General features: G+C 46.6%; 1 protein-coding gene across 2 annotated transcripts; it reads left to right on the top strand.

Moving 5' to 3' along the window:
- Positions 1 to 14,664: 14,664 nt before the first annotated feature.
- On the top strand, positions 14,665 to 16,871 carry LOC120961023 (uncharacterized). Of its 2 annotated transcripts, none has more exons than XM_040384578.2 (3): positions 14,665 to 15,638; positions 15,767 to 16,204; positions 16,288 to 16,871. In XM_040384578.2, the coding sequence occupies exons 2-3, from the start codon at positions 15,782 to 15,784 to the stop codon at positions 16,699 to 16,701; spliced, it is 837 nt and encodes a 278-aa protein (XP_040240512.2). In that variant the 5' UTR covers positions 14,665 to 15,638; positions 15,767 to 15,781; the 3' UTR covers positions 16,702 to 16,871. The 2 variants fall into 2 exon arrangements, with proteins under 2 accessions (XP_040240512.2, XP_040240513.2); XM_040384579.2 differs by lacking the exon at positions 14,665 to 15,638 and adding an exon at positions 15,652 to 15,677.
- The last annotated feature ends 385 nt before the right edge of the window (positions 16,872 to 17,256 follow it).

Below are 17,256 nucleotides of genomic sequence, written 5' to 3'. Positions count from 1 at the left end.
GGCTGGGTGGGGCGGTGGGGAGAAACATAAACAAAAAACAGCCCCCACATACACAGGCGCACACACAGAGTAGCACATGCCCGTGGTGGTGGTGGTGGTGGTGGTGGTAGTAGTCGATTCTATGCCTGCTCTGATCGCCAGGGCATCATGCATGGGAAAAGCGTACCAGAAAGCGAATCCCACAGCACCGCACAAGGGGGCTGTGGCTGTGGAAAACGGGCGACCAAGACCCCTTTACACACCCCTTTCCATCATGCTCCACCCGAGTGGGGGTGTTCTTTTTTCATCGACTGTGTGTGTGAGGTTGTGTGAGCTTCATTATTTTGCTCGCTCGGTGATAGAGATGTAGAAGGGTGGGTGTAATGGGAGGGAGGGGCATGCTTCCGATTGTCAGCCATCGATCGATCGATCGATCGACCTTTGGCTCGATGGTTTGGGATCGGGTTAAATCGATTTTCGTCATCTGGGTTTGACTTTTTTTCCAATATAACCAACCGTGGTATAGCTTTGTTGCCAACATGATTTTGATTTGGTTAACAATTTTGGGTTTATATTTTGAAAAGCGGTATGGATTTTACAACATCTAAGAAAAATGCGACTCTTCTATACTTGATTGGTAATAAAAAACGAAATTAGTTTAATTCTTGTGAATCAGGGAAACGAACCGGAGTACGTATTTATAGCTGGATCACATATTGAATCGATGTAGTTTCATTTTCTACACTTTTTTCTATATCCGAAAGATTTGTGATGGAGATAACAAAGAATCATGAGAATCATTGAGGCTTCCTGGGCAGTTATTTGAAGCTTCCTGGGCAGTTCATTAACTGTGCATCGAAATACCGTCTTCACATATCGATTAGGATACTCTATGTATGTGCTAATGAAATAAAATTCAGGCTGTTATCTACACAAAATGATGGAAAACCAGGCGTATAGACATTTTGTAAATTCGGCAATCGGAACTTTGTGTCCTAAACATAAGTTACAGGGTTTTCCAAGCCACTTTCGAATGTAAACGTTGTTATTCATCGCGTGCAACATGTTAATCTACATCAATATGATATTTCAATTCCATCACAATAATTTTTAATTTCATCAGCATGATTTTCAACACGCTGCAAGGTGGAATTTAGTTTGACAGTTCTTTGTTATGTGTTGAAAATCATGGGTAAAAACTGAAATTTCATTTTGTATCAAATACACCATTTGACAGCTGTTGAAAAACACCTTGAATGTGGTGAATAATGACGTGCAAATTCGAAAGGGACTTGGAAAACCCTGTAATATATTTTTTTTAATTTCTTCAGTATGATTTTCATCACTTCAACGGTATATTGTCATCAGTTTTTCACCGAGGGTTTGAAGCCGCATCTCATGAACATTTGTAAAAGATTTCAAACTCGCAGTGAAAAAAAGATGGCAATAGACAGTTTAATTGTTGAAAATCAAACTGAAGAAACTTATTATAATGGAAATGAAATTGATTGATGTGGGTTAACATATTGCATGTGGTAAATAATAACCTTTACATTCGAAAGTGACTTGGAAAACCCTGTAATAGAGACCTGTTGACCAGCACCATTGACTAATAACTATTATTGTTCAGCGTCAGTATCAGATTGGGCTAATATTGGGAAGCAATATTGTGATCATTTCGCTAGGGCTTGGATACTGTTTGACTCTCAGTGAACCTCAAAATTTTACGTCTTTTATGACATTTATGAATGGTTTTATGAGATTTTTGAAGATATGTGCCTGGTTTTAGCAGCAGCATAGCTATAGAGTATCTTCGGCAACTGTACGAAGACAGTTGTCCTATCAGTAGTCTACGGAACTCTGCAGGAAGCCTCAAAGTCAGCAGATAGGTGAAAATATGAGATGTCAGACTGGGTGGCCGCTACAGTATTTTTAGCATAATTTTAATATTCTACCCAACAATAACCTTGTTCATCTGAAGTAAAAGTCTATATAACAAGCTAGTAACAATCTAGGTATAAGTATTTTTCCCTAGAAGAAACAAAAATCATCCTCCATCGCCCTTGTCACTCACACCCTCCCAATCAACAGCCAACACCACCGCGTCGGGTGGTTCTCAGTCGTCAGAACGTTTAATGTTTACTTAAAGTGTTTCAGTTTTAAGCATCCCATTCTTCGCCAAAACAAGAACACGGCCCGAGTCCTGCGGCTGTTCCGGAAGCACCGCACCATCCGGGCCACCGTCTGCTTGTCAATGGCACTCGAAAGACACCCGTGTAACACACATTCGCTCTGTATCGACCTACGGTCGCGCGAATCTAGCTACCACAGCCAGACACCAAGAGTGCGGCAGGGTGATACTGTGGACGGGGGAAAATGGCTTCCCTTTTATTTTTTCGCTTTTCCTGCAGCAGCGGCAGCAATCAACGGAGTGGATGCTGTGCGCTCTCGAGGCCCGTTCCAGCCGCACGCTTATCGATCGGTTTTCGTAAAGGGGGAAATTGGGGAGCGCGGAAGGGCGAGAAGGTTTGGGAGAAGAACCGTTGTTGATGGTTTCTTTTCCATCCCTGTTCACAGGCGTATCGATTTTTCCAAAAAACGGGAACCATCATCTCGCGTAGTGTTTGTGTCTGGGCGTAGTAGCCATCGCTCTTTCGGTCTCTCTCTCTCTCTCTTTCTATCCGCTATAGTCACGCGTTGTACCTCTCTCACACTTGCTCTCAATCGATCTCTCTCTCTGTTTCCTGCGTTATCTTCGTGTGTTCTTTTCCACTCTCATTTATTCATGAAAACTTCGGTAAATAAGGCTGAGAGTGTGCTGTGTGGACGGATGCTGTGCCTGTGAGGTATTGGGTACCGTGCAGCAGGCGGCGTTTGGCGGTGGGGGGGGGGGGGGCTTATATACACCTCCGTTCGAAAGATGGGCCTGGTTCTGCTTTTCACAAACATCAAGAATCACACATACTGGCAGTGGAATTACGGGGATTTCCCACCCACGGAAATCGTGCCGTGCATCGTCACAACGCTGGTGAAGTAGGAAAATTTTCATTAAAAAATTCAAATCATTCCCTCCCCGGGAGCCTCTCTACAGCCCCGTCCAACATCTTGCACAGGAAATGGAAAGGTGACTGAAAAAGGTTCGCCAAAAAGCTTCACAAACCCCCCTAAGAGAGTGTTTTTTTTTAATTAGACATGGTCGAACGGAGCAGGGTAACGGTTGGCGAGATAAAAATGAGGCTTGGTACATGGTTTAAACCTAACTTACTGTAGATTGGCACTGATTATGATTGATTATGTTCGCATTAATAAGAGCTTATTGTTATTTGAATTATGAAAATAAAATGTAACACATCCCTCAAAACAATAGGCTAAATATTTTACTCATATTATTGTAAAAGAAAGGAAAAGATATATACAACCTGTAACTCACAAAATCATTTCCCAACACATCAAGCCCTGGTGTCTATGTAGAGAATCGAACTAAGCAGCATAAACGAAGTTAGTATGAGTGTTTGAGATTAAGAAATAATGTTTAACGAATATAGTATTGAATAGAACATCTGATTGAAGCGAACTTAAAAGACTTCAAGTTAATCATAAAATACACATAATCATTTAAAAATTTACTTTAGAGGAAAAAATGACGCACAGTAAAAGCATCTTTTTAACATTACTATTGTTCTTCGTTTGTTTCAACACGTTGTCAGCCATTTATTTGGCATCTTGGAAACATAGCAATGATTCACATTTGTTCCCGCGTTTTTTGTTATGCCATTGGGTGACATCACGCACCAGCGATTTTAGCGATGGAATTTCTTAATTTAAAAGATGATAAATTCTAGACCTTGGCATTAAAATTTAGATATTTCTCATTCAAATTTAGACATGGAATGAATTTATTGTAGAGCACACAGCTTAGGGTACTGTTATGCATCTTAATTCTAAATTTGTATAGTAAATTTGTCATCTCGAACGTTAAACAACAATATTCATCTTTCAAATTGCTTTTTCATACACTTGGATACTAATGACGGCTGTCAACAACATTTTATATACATCTTTCAAATAGTTTTTCGTGTACTTATCTACTACTCAGTACTCAAACACACTCACACGGTCTAACAGAATTGATTTAAAACAATATCGGCTGTTAATAATTGCCACCACCACCCACCAAGCGATACCAGTTCCTACGAACGATCCTCACCCGCTCCAGTAAATACCGGTTCGAGATCGAAAAAATCCCGTTTGTTGCCTTCGCTCGCACAGCTCCAGAGTTAAATTAAGCTTTAAATAAAAAAAAAAAACAAAAAGTCCCCGTGCCACGTTGCCATTTTGCAAGCGACGTTCCGACGCGTTTTATTCACTTGCCAGGATGTGGTTGGATGGGGCTTCCAAGCCAAGCAAACTGGCGGCGAGTTCGAACACCGCGTCCGATCGCAGTCCGATCGCACTCGCCACTCGATCAAGGTAAACCGGTTCGCCTGGATCTGGAACCGTTTGGCTACACCCATCCCGTGGGGATCCCACCCCACGCCGCATTGCTGGAGCGAGCGGCGGGTTGGCTGGGACCGGAAAACGCAGCGACGTCAGCGAAACCGTCTGCCGTTTAATAACGAACCTGTTCCCACAAGACAACACAACACAACACAACCGGCCAAAGCCAAGCGTCTGGGCTGTGTTAACGTGCGTGATTACGACACAAACCTACACATGCAAACCAAGTTTTTCGTAGTGCCGATTGACATTCAGGGCGGATGAACTGCAACCAACCGTTCCGATGGGAATATCGGGGGGGACGGAAACGTGCCTCAGACTAAATGTGTTGGCTAGCTGGGTTGGTAGAGGAAGGCGAACAACAACAAAAAAACGAACCCACCGATGGCCGCCGCTTGGACGTGCCCGTTTGTTAGGTCCCGGTCGGTACCGCTGCTGCCTGGACGTTGTGCCCGGTGTCTCGGTGTCCGCCATCATCATCTGTGTTTTGGTACGTTAGTCACGCGCGCTCGCGTGCAGTCGCCCGAGGGGGAGAGGGAAGGGTCAGCGAAGACCGCAGCGGAAGAAACAGGGGACAAGCGATGATTCTTTCCCTTTTGGTTTGTTTTAGTATTCGCTCGTCGTAAGTAAGTGTAATGCTTTTTCCTTTCGTAAAAGCGTCCCGCAAACTTTCCGTTGGAGCGAGTTGGATCGGGGATTTTTGTTTTATTTTTTGCGCCAGTAGATCGGCAATGACGGTCACGTTCTGGCGCTGTGCCATCCATCGACCATACCTGATGAGCCTGTTAGGTGTACCAGTGGAGTTTGATGGCCGATCGATAGTGGGCGGAGAGGGTACCGAACTTCCGGAACCTGGATGCCATTAGATTAGGGTTCAGTATGGTTCATCGCTTCCTCTCAGCTCTTCCTGCAGGAAATGGCACATCAATATTTGGTACCACACACACACACACACACACACACACACACACACATACACACTGGTATCGACCTTCCTCGTTGCGTGCCAATCCGTACGACTCGTTCGATTATTGAACCGGCAAGATTGGTGTGCAAACATTAATCAAACGTCCCGCATTGCCTCCCCTTTTCCAACGGGAGGGAGAAGGAAAGGTGAGATTTCGCTCAAACCCAAATTCGCAAATCCCACCGCTGTGGGTGAGCGCTCGAATCCCCCAGATTGCTCTACTTTTGGGCGCTGTCGAACGCGAAGAGCATCGAAACGCTCACCAATACACGGACAAACAAAAGGCACCGTACAAGGGACAGTACAGCCACGGGCAAAACGGGAAGCGGGTTGTCGAGGAAAATGCTATCGATTAATCACGTCTGAAGGCCACAGTGTGCGGCTCGGTTGAGCTGGAGGTAGAAGACCGGCAGCAAAGGGACACGAACACACCGTGCCAAAAAGGTTCCGGCACGCGATATTACCCAGGGAACGCGAAGCGTCCCGGAAAGGGCACAGCAAGGGCAGAGTGGGATCCTCCTTTTTAAGAGGGGTGAAATTTTTCGCAATTGTGAAAATTGATATCAATCGTACGGGCAGTTGTACGGGAAATGGTGAAGACATTAAGCGAGGAAAAAATCTAAATATTGCATTTGCTTCCGGCGTTCCGGCCTGGAGCGTTCGAGAGGAAGACAACTCCCGGGGCGAGATACACTGCTTGAATGTTGGCACATGCGTACAGGTTTCGTCACATCACACGGTTTCGACGCTGCTGGCTCCTGAACGGGCCACTGGAGTCACGTACGAAACATTAATTCAAAAACCCCGCGCGCTAGAACGCTCTGTAAGAGAGAGAGAGAGCGAGAGAGAGAGAGAGACGAACGAAAGCTTCCACTCTCTTTCTCCATGATTGAGGGGGTACATAAACAACAACATGACAAAGCCGTACCATCTGGGTTGCACTGGTCCACCATCACCGCCTACTGCGCTGCACTTCATGTGTCCGTCCGCGTGTCCGTCACGCGATTTGCCCGTCACACTTTCGGAAGTGCGTATATCGATCCGCTTTTTTACTCGCTGGTCTCTCTCACTGGTCCTCTCTAGCACTGGTGTTGGTGAGAACGTGCCCTGCCTGGAAGGAAAAATCGATAAACTGGTGGAATGTTTCCCGTGCAGAGAGGTTCACGATGAGACACGAGCGGAAGAGAGAGAGAGAGAGAGAGGAATGTGTGCGATTATTTGCACAAGACTTGGCATAACACAGCTCCGGTTTTGGGGCACTCTGGGTGGGACGTGATGAAATTTTGCTTTTCCAATTTGGCTGCCGTAAATTTGATTTCCTTCATTCCAATTCAGCTGGCAAAAGGGATTAACAAATCATGTTAAGTGGAGGGAAAAAAAATAAGAGGAAAACTTTGCAAAAGTTGATTGGCAAAAGTTCGGAAGCGAACAGCGAAACCATGAAAGCCCCAATCATGCTGGAATAGATTAATGGAAGGTTTCATTGGAGTTGACAATTGTACAATTGCTTGTTCGATGTCTATCCTTTGGAGGGCGAAACGAAGCGAAAACTATCACGTGCAGTGTGTGAACCACACCCCTTGGTGCGAAAGGGTGTGAGAGCAGAGAATCCCGGAACGAACACGAACACTTACCTCTGGTGTGGCGTAGTGTAACAGAGAGAGAGCTTGTGTGAGAAAGAAAAATAAAACAGGCACAAAACAGAAACAGGATGGAGTATCGATTTTTCCGCTAGCCGAGAAAATATGTTCTCGTCCCAGACCCTGGCCAACTTCATGTCGTAGTCGTCGTCGTCGTCGTCGTCGTTGTCTCGTTCGACGTAATCCTGCCGCCCGCTTTGCTTTGGTATTGGTGCTGGTGCTGGTGGGCTACGAGCCAGCAGCGTGTTATCGATTCCCTGCCAGGGTCTGGGCTGTCCTGGTTTCTCCCTAGCTGCTTCTCCCCCAACCCCTTGTTCTAAGGCTCCCTCTTCTGGTCTGTCATTGCGCGCTCATCCGTCGACATCCGCACACCAACACCAAACACCCGTCCCGTAACGACGCTGGGGCAGCACGGGAACGGGTCACCGGACGCCCGGACCATCCCAGCACCCCTTTCCCCCACGTTTGGTTCGCAGTATATAGACCGTCGTCTGCGCTATATATTGTAAACGCCGCGCCACGAGTAAACAAATCTATGGCAAGGGCGTTTTCGAAGGGCGAAATGCCGGACACGATGCGATGGTTGTGTTGGTGTGCGTGCGAGATTTCAATTTCCGCCTCCCCCCGCTCTCTCACAAACCCTCTAAGAGCCTAGGGTTTGTGCAAGCCATTCCGGAACTTCCCATCTTGGGGCCGCGGGGCACGAACACACCGGGTTCGGGTTTTCGGGTGTTCGGCTGCTTTTAAGGGGCGTTGCACAAGCGACGAACCGTTTGCTGCGTTACATAGGGCAAGCGAGCAAAAACAACCCGAATGTGAGAGCGAAAAAGGCCATAAATACGCGTGGAAAAGGTGGACGGAACGGAAAATGCATTTGAATGAATTACATCAGCCATCACTATCCGGTCAGGTTGTTGGGATGTAGGGGGCGGCGTAGGAGACAGGTTTTTGGGGGCGTTCGGGTGCGAGCTACTGCTTGAAGTTCAACCGTCTGCAACAGGGAGAATGGGGGCAAAGGGGAATCAACCAGGGAAGCGTGATTTTTCTCATCCATTTACAGTGCAATTGCTTTAAAGTTGAACTAAACGAAGCGTGATGTTTGGTGATCATGTTTTGCATGTAGTTTAAATTAAGCTGTTTTTCATGTTTTTTATACCTACAGACACACACACACACCTGCGAAAAAATAGAAATGGGGGTTCGGCCAATTGTCCTTCGAGCAAATTCACCAAGCACCATGCGCCTCCATTGGAGAAAAACGAAACACAACACCGCGCGACAAATGATTGCTTCAAACCGTACACAGCCACATCGCTACAGCATGTACCATGGCAACCATATAGTAAGCGCCCCGTCGCTTGTGCTACACTGTACATGGTGCTTCATGGGCAAAAGCGATCTTCTTGTGTGTGTGTGGGAAAATGTTCCTTACATATGTGAGTGTGTGTGTTGTTTATTTTTTTGTCGTTTTTCTTGATTATCCTTGCATAATTGATTGCATGTTGTTTGTTTGTTTTCAATGTTTTTTTTTGCGCATATGAGCAAATGTAGGAGCTTGAAATTTTGGCTGCGTAATTGAAGAAGTTACGCACATTGGAACGAGCCAAGAGAAGGTAATTATTGCAGAAGAAGAAGCTTTTTTACAATTTTAAAACCTTTCCCCGCCAACAATGCTTCATCAAAGCTTTTTAACTGTTTGGTTGTATTGCCGTTACCTTCGTTTATCACATTCGTTTCACTTTCACATGGCCGGCAGCGCGCCTTATCGGTGGCACAGTTCGATGTGGTATCAACTTCATTATCAACGGTCGCGTATCGATGGACCGCGCCGTAGCGTCACGCAGCCGTCCAACTGGGGCTAGGTAGACGCACGCACGCACGCAAACAAACAAACCAAATCTTTCTATGTCAATAAGACACTGTAGATAAGATAGATCGTATCAGGGAATTTGATGGTGATGCACACGCAACAGCAGCAGCAACAACCGCCGCCGCATTACATTTCCGTGCCGCTTATCAGCCATTAGAAACTCCTGGTTGATTCAAATCCCCTCTTCCCCGTCCTCCCCGAGTAGTACGCCTTTGGCTGATAACGCCTATTTTTACTTCCTTATCACCGAAACTCATTCCCAGGGCGGTTTTTTGTACACGGAAAGTCCGTGCCCCTTTTAACGGGCAGTTGTATCTTATCTCGGACACGGAAAAGTGTGTCTAATGGCACGAAGTGATCATGACGCAGGGCATCTAAGAGACCGGTGGAGTAAGAAGACCTTCGTAGCAATGCAAAGCTCGTTTGTGAGTGTTTGATTTTTTTTTAATGTGAATCTCTGTTTTGTATTTAAACAATAAACTTGGATTGTATATGCTCCGGCAAAGCAGCTTGAACGTGCTAAAGTTGAATTAATTATCGCATCCTTATTATTATTTAACAATTTCCAAGAACTGATGCTAGAACCGTCCAGAAAGGTATTAAATTTTTAGCAAGAGAAAAAAGATTCTCAAGTACCTTGTGCATATTTTTTTTTTTTGTGCGATCTTTTAAAGCAATGCAATGTACAGCACTGTACATAGAGCGGTGTGCAGTTTAAGCTTTTATGTACACCGTCAAACCCGGAAGTGTTTACCCCGGAATCGTCTATTTACCCCAGCCGAAAGAAACGTCCCAAGGCGCTCGACAAATCGCTTTCTTTTCCTTCGTTTTTGCACCACCATCACAACCTATGCTGTGACTGCCTTCTGCCCGAGAAATGGTTGCAGCATCGCGTTGCAGCACCAGCACCAGCAGCAGCAAGCGCCTCCTACACGCCGAGCACGAGAGGACACGGGCACATGGCGGTTGCGCTTATTTTTCCGTCCAAAGAAACACAAACGCCACTCAGCAGCATCGGGCACACGGCTGTGGGTCACATGATCGGGCACACACACACACACACACACGTGCACATGGACATATTTGGCCATTTCCGTACGTACATGGGTCGGACGGTTGAAACTGAAAACGCTTTTTCCCGCGCACTTATGTGCAAGGCGTACTATAACGATCCCGGTTTTATGTACCGTTCAAACCTCGCAGCATGCCATGCTTTCAATTGGTGGGGGGGGGGGATTATTTATATGAATGCAAGCGCGGCTCCAGGCACACACAGACACACACACAGGTATATATGAAGTAGTGTATGCAATACTACGACAATACTAAGTAAGCTCCTGAGCAGCAAAAAAAGAACTTGCAATCTCAGAACGTTTACCAACCGTCCTCTATCACACACTCAGGAGGTGGCCGGATGCAGCGGCCCGGAAATGCAATGCCATTGCAACACGGGCGCGGGACAACATAGTAAATAAAAGAGAAAATAAATAACGAACGCTCCTTACGCGGGTTGGCGCTGGCGAGGCCGGCAGATGACGACGACGCGTGCTGCTCGCTCCGTTCGGATGATGTAATTCGGTCGAGAGGCCGGATCTAGGGAGGGCAGACCTTCCGGCGACTGCGGGTTTTGAGAGATCTCCAAAGAGGAGAGGAAGAAGAGGAGCTCTCCACTTTTTGTTACGTTTCTGCGCCTTTTCGACGTTGTCTGCCTTCTTAGGTCGCCAACTACATAGCTGAGGGGGGACTCTAGGCGAGAGAGAGAGAGAGAGAGAGAGAGAGAGAGAGAGAGAAGAGAAAAGGTGTGTGAGTGGCCATGGGAGAAAGCACCATGGTCAGAATGCCGGTCTACGATGGTCCAACTACGACAACAAACGTGAGGAATGCAATTCGCTGGGAAGAACAGCTAAGGGGACAGAGAGAGAGAGAGAGAGAGAGAGAGAGAGAGAGCAACAGAGAGAGAGGGAGAACCAAGAATTGCATTTCTAAAAATAATAGCCATTTCTAACTCAACCGTTGGACACGTTTTGGAATGTTCCCTTTGACCGGTGCGGCTGTGTGAAGCTTGCTTCATGAAATAGTTTCTCTCTAGCAATCGATATTACGATATTACCGCTATCGAAACCAAACCCATGGGCATGCCTAAAACATGCCACACCGAACGTACGGCGCACTGATTACGAGCCGTTTGCGTTTGCGCAATCGGGTTTCGCTTCTTGGAAAGTGGCGAGGCAGGCCCTTATCAACTGTTGTTTTTCCCGCGGCTTGGTGGTAGTGGTAGTGGCAAACCAGCTGGAGTTAGGACAGCACAATCAGGAAAGAAACCAAAACCACCCCAAGATGTATGCAGGCCATCCGAGCGAATATGTGTGCGTTCTTATCAAAAATGGCGACACGCAAAAAGAGAAGGAAACGAAGAACAACAAACAAGCCTTTAGCATCGAAGGTCGTTCCGCACGATGCAAAAATCATCATCGTCGAGAGGTCGTGAACTAGAACTGTGACAGTGTCCCGCACCGGACTGCATTTCCTCCTGCCTTATCACACACTGACAGGCTGCTGCTTCTGATAGGAGAGACCGCGAACCAGTTTCGCGTTTTACAATTGATCGTCGGGACAGTTGTTGCGTACAGTAATTTTTGAAGAAATGTTTTTCTTCCCCCTTTTTTCCAAAGAACCTTCTCCTCTTCCACTGATAACCTTCGACGTGGGGCCGTTCGGGGCCAACTATTTGTGCTGCCTGCGCTAATCTGCTTCCGACCGGATGCACCGATGGTGGATGGTGCCGGGATGTGTGCGGCTGGTGAGAACTTTCGGGTTTTGTTTATTTTATTTTTTTGCTTCTTTCCGGCCTTTCTCAGATTTTGATTCCGGCTGCACATATGCGGCTTTGCTGATAAGATTAGCAGTAAGAGAAGGTTAAGTGCGTTGAGGTTAAAGTGTGCCCCAGTAGCATGAGGATGGTTTGGCGTGGAGTGTTGCATTTGTGCCATCTGCCGGTTTTTACGCTCCGTGGCTGATGGTGGCCAATGTCCTAACAGTGCGCGCGCGCGCGTCCTCCATTATCACCAGACCAGTCGTTACCGATAAGGTGGCGTAATGGGTGAGCTTTTCCACCCTCCCGCGATAGCGATAAGCGCGAAACGTCAACGGTGTCGCGAGCTGGCTGTGTGTGTGTGAGTGTGATATGTTATCAGGTTTGCCTATTGACAGATGATAGCTGCCGGACTCCCGGTTTTCTTTTTTGTTGCTGTAGTAGTGCCGTAAAGAAGCCACAGCACAATGCGACGAGTTGTTTATTGTGCTACGCAAATTAGCTAACAAAACGGAAATATGGGGTTTAAAACTTTCAAAGTCTGCTGCCAACACGTATACTACTTTCGTAAAGAAGCTTACGAGATTGGTGGTGTGCTTTCTGGAGCGCGCCCATGACTCCGATCCGACTCCAGCTATTGTTAGTCCAATTCCAATTCCAATTCCAATTCGAAGTTGGGCGGTGTCGTCTGAAGTCGTCCAGAGTCATCCGATTCTGAGTCTGGTAAAATCGGAGTCGTTTGGAGTCGTCTTGAGTCGTCCGGATACATATCGTGTCATCAGGAATCATCCGGAGTCGTCTGGAGTCACCCAGATTCATCTGGAAACACCCAGAGTCTTCTGGAGACACCCGGATTCGTCTGGAGTTGACCGGAGTCGTCCGGAGTCATCCGAAGTCGTCTGGAGTCACCTGGAGTCGTTCGGAGTCGTCCGGAGTCGTTCGGAGTCGTTCGTAGTCATCCGGAGTCTTCTGGAGTCGGAATCGTTCGCAGTCGGCAGGAGTCACTCGGAGACGAAGTCATGCGGAGTCGTCGGGAGACGGAATAGTTCGGAGTCGTCCGGAGTTACCCGGAATCAGAGTCGGCTAGAGATATTTCATTTCGTTGTGTGAACTAGTTAAACAGACTCTGGCCGACTCCGGACGACTTCGGACGAGTTCAGCCGAGACTGGGCGACCCCGGATGACTTCAGACGACTCCAGATGACTCCGGACGACTCCTAACGACTCCGACTCTGGACGACTTCGAACGACTCCGATTCCAACCGACTCCGGATAACTCCTGACGTCTCCAGCCGACTTCAGCCGACTTCGGATGACGCCAGCCATCTCCGGACGACTCCTAGCGATTCTGGACGGCTCCAGAAGATAGAAAACAGCTCCGTATAATGCTGGGCGGATCCACGTTCCGGAGTCAGCTCCAAAATTTCTACATCGGATTGGAATCGAGTTCCTATGAGTTCTTGGTTTGAAAAGAACCAAACCTTCTTTCTTGATCATTTGCACTACATACTATCCCCAGCGGAGGTACAAAAGTTGAGATAAAACTGTAACTTAATTACTGCTGAAAGACGGCGAACGGTAGTTGAGGGAAAAAGTAGACGATAGTGCCACTCACATCAAATTATTCCTCCCGCTTTTTATTCAAGCCAACGGGATGCCACGTTCTGCATAATTCTCGCTTCGATCGGGAAAAACTGCGAACGGAATTTAAATTGCCTCATTATAAAAGCAGCTCGATAAGCACGTTAGGAGATGCTTTCCATCTCTTCTTTTCCTGTTTGCTGCGTATAACTCATTAGAAATGATAAAACGTGAAATTACGAATAAGTGATAAAGTAATGTGGTATTTTGAAGGTAATTCGAAGGCACTGGTGATAATAAAATGGTACAAAAATAGGTAAAAGATAATATACCCAACTACAAAACATTCAGCTCGAAAAAAGAAGCACAAAAATTGTACTAAAAACGTCCATACTTTATGAACACTTTATTACCCAATCTGGCCGTGTTCTGACTGCCCCGAACAAAGTTGCCGCACCTTTTGCACTCACTGTTATAAATGCGCCATTACCAGTTGATTGAGCCAGCTTTTTCATCTTAATCTTGTCCATTTATCCGTACTTTTAGTGGACAGATTTTCCAATAACGGTTCGTTCGCACGCCAAAGCTTGTGCGGCGGCTGAGTCCGGGACGGGCCTTGGGGGTGGTGAGTTTTATGTGCTGCGTCCATTACCACCTTCACCAGGGGCGGCCGCTCCAGCAAGAGGAGGGACAGTGAATTTGATTAAATAACTTAGCCATCGGACAAGATTACCGGAAGCGAGACGGCAGCAGCAGCGCAGAGGTTTGGCGTTTGTACGCTGCACACGTTGAAGCACGCCGTTATCAAGATTCTTTTATCGGACGTGAGCGTTAGCGACCGGGTGGTGGGCAACATGGAGAGCGACACTCCTTGCCCTTCCCTTTTCATTCCATACTTTTGGGTCGCTATGCTTTGTATCAAATGGGAATGCAGTGCTTGCACTCTACCAGAGTGAGTGAGTGAGTGAGTGAGAGAGAGCGAGGAGTTGTAAAGCTGTGATTAATGCCCTTAGAAGCATACTTTTCATTGATTTATGCTAGCCCTAGCAAACATAAATGGAAAGCTTTTTAACACACACACACATATATGCTTGCTCGACGGGCGAGCTTATGTGCATGTAAATATGAATCATTTTGGTGTGTGTTTCCATCTTTCACCATCAAAAGTGGGTAAATGGGGGGGGGGGGGGGTGTTGAAGAGGTGAATTTTTAGTGATTAACGACATTAAATGCCTATTAAACAACCATCCAAATAGTTATTCTTAAAGTCAGTTTGACGATGAGTGGAAGAACAATTCAAGAAATTTAACTTTAATTCATATTTCTAAGCAATGCAATGCAAAAAGGCTGTTTTTTAGAAAATTATTTAAAATAATTTGCTTCCCTGCACCAAGAACGATTCTTTCACCGACCGATAAGAACGGTAGCGATGAATGAAGAAAAAACAGCAACGTCGCGGGAACAGCACGATTCGTGACCACGTTCACAAACACAACCGTTCGAACGGAACATGCTGCTGGGAAGAAAAGCGCAGGAAAACGGGTGAAAAAAAACACGCGCTAGAATACCCGCCGGGGCGGAATCGATAGAAGCGCCAGAAAAGAAACAAGGAAGAAACCCTGCAAAAGTACGCAAAAACGGAAGAAGTGATCAGAAGAGGAAGAACACAACGAAAAGCCACATTTCAAACGCGCGTATGTGTGTTTGTGTGTTTTTTTTTGTTTGAAGGAGAAAAGAAGATATAAACGACATGATGAAGAGAACACACAAAAAACAGTTGAACAGCGGGGGTAGTTCCGAAGTGCATTTAATGAGCCATACAAACACACACACACACACACGCACGGTGGAATACATACCTTAGCACGGCTGTGAATGTGTGTGCGTATGCTAGCGGCACACCAACACTAGCACGCGTGCGGTAACGAAACTGCGCTAGCGCCGCCACCATCGTCACGCTACAGCGGCTACAGTGAGTAAGAAGAGGCGAAGAAGCCCCATCGGTACGGGAAGCGGCAGAAGAATACAACCAAGCGAAGAAGCAAAACAGACAGTTCGCGCAACTGCGACGGTACAAGAAGAGCAAGAAGCAACATAACAGAAAAAAGCAATCGATGATGATGATGACGCTGACGACGACGACGGCGACGAGACGACGTAGATGAGAAAGTTTAATTGTAGCCCATTCGCTCTCGCACGTTGATGTGTGGTGTATAGCTGGGAAGAAGAAAAGAGACGGCTAGCGGTGGAGTGAGAGTGTGTGTGAAAGAGAAATGTGATCGCTGTTTAAAGGTGTGTATGTGTACAGAATTTTGCAGCACACACTGCAAGGTAAGGCACACCGGGTGCTGGAGAGTGTGCTGCAGAGTTCTTCTCCCAACCGGGAAAAAGGTAATAGTAATGTTTTTTTTCTTAAATAGTTAAAAACCAACACGATGCAAGACAGGCACGAAAACTGTAAGCCCAACTTTGTGGAGGAGTTTATTGAGCTGTACAAAAGTTTCCCGTGCCTGTGGCATCGGAAGTCGAGCGAGTACGAGCAGCAGAAGCAGCGCGCTTACGATGCGCTGGTGCAAAAGTACCGCGAGGTTGATCCGCAGGCAACCAAGGAGACGGTTAAGCGAAAAATTAACGCACTCCGAACTGGATATCGCAAACAGTTGCGAAGGTTGAATCGGCCACCCCGAGCAGCAGGCAGCAGTAGTAGCAGTAACAACAACAGCGACGCCCAGCGGCAACCGACCTGGTGGTATTTTCAACTGTTTGACTTCCTAGACGACTATCCCAGCTGGCTGAAGCAGAACGGCCGACAGGAGCAATCGCAGCAAGCCCATGTGTCACAGGACTCCGAGGTGGAGGTGAGTTATCATACTTGGGGTCTAAGTAGGCGGCACCGGTCCTTGGAAGGGGTTCAGATGGTTTTGACATTTCTTGATTTTAGCAAGCAGATGACATTGATGACAGTTTGGAGCAGCAGCAGCAGCAGCACCATACCATCAATTCGCAGTGGACTGAATCGTGTAGTAGTGGCTCACAGCACCAATTCCAACCACTGACGACTGCGCAACGGCGCAGTACAGCATCTGCTAGGTTTAGCGGCGAGCAGGAGTTAGACGAGCTGGTGGACCAGAAATTGAACGACTTCCTACAGCATGATCCATCGGTGGTGTACGGCAAGCATGTCGCTAACAAGCTGCGGTCGCTGAACGAACTGCAGAACAAGTTCGCCCAGAAGCTGATCAACGATATCATATTCGAGGCAGAGATGGGGAGTTTGAGCAGAGACTGCACCCTGGAAGGATTGACAGGCGTCGAACCGAACAATTCCCAAAGGAATAGTTTGACGCATCATTAGGGAAGGTGGAAATGGTTCGGAGTTTGAGTGTGTTTCAGCAAAGATTATCAGGTCTGGACTATGTTGAGTTAAAATGTCGCCATCAATATGAATTGTGAAGAAGAAAAGCCATAAATGTGATGTAAATGTAAATGAATATTCAAATAAATTTAATGTTTTGTTAAACCTTATTCAAGAGGCATTACGAGATGTTAAAAATTTGAAGGGCAAGGGTGCGTGCCTGAGTAGTAAACGGTGTTGGTGCTGGAGTGTAAATGCGCTGAAAATGTACTTATTTGCTAAACCACACACACACACACACACACACGCCTTCATTTGAGTATTTGAGGAGCGTATGAACGAATACTGTTCGGAACCATTCGAAGGTTAAGATACAGCAATTGCTTAGCACACAAGTTCTGTGTTCCCTTTGCTGCGGTCCACCTAGTATGTTCACTTTTTTTTCTCCAAAGGGCCAGTTATAGTTCTGCGGAAACGCAAAAATTTGAATACTAAAAAAACTGCTCATACACCACACGACCACCATCATCATCATCATCGCGTAATTTCATCGGA

This window comes from Anopheles coluzzii, chromosome 2, assembly GCF_943734685.1.
Source record: "Anopheles coluzzii chromosome 2, AcolN3, whole genome shotgun sequence".
NCBI classification, from domain to species: Eukaryota; Metazoa; Arthropoda; class Insecta; order Diptera; family Culicidae; genus Anopheles; species Anopheles coluzzii.
Note: the sequence above shows the minus strand (reverse complement) of the source record. Positions and strands in the feature narration are given on the sequence as shown.

What these genes read in the sequence shown, in the direction of transcription:
- LOC120961023 (XM_040384578.2), top strand. Translation starts at nt 15,782, where the DNA reads ATGCAAGACAGGCACGAAAACTGTAAGCCCAACTTTGTGGAGGAGTTT. An exon ending in CACAGGACTCCGAGGTGGAG is followed by an intron (nt 16,205 to 16,287) that starts GTGAGTTATCAT and finishes TCTTGATTTTAG; the next exon opens with CAAGCAGATGACATTGATGA.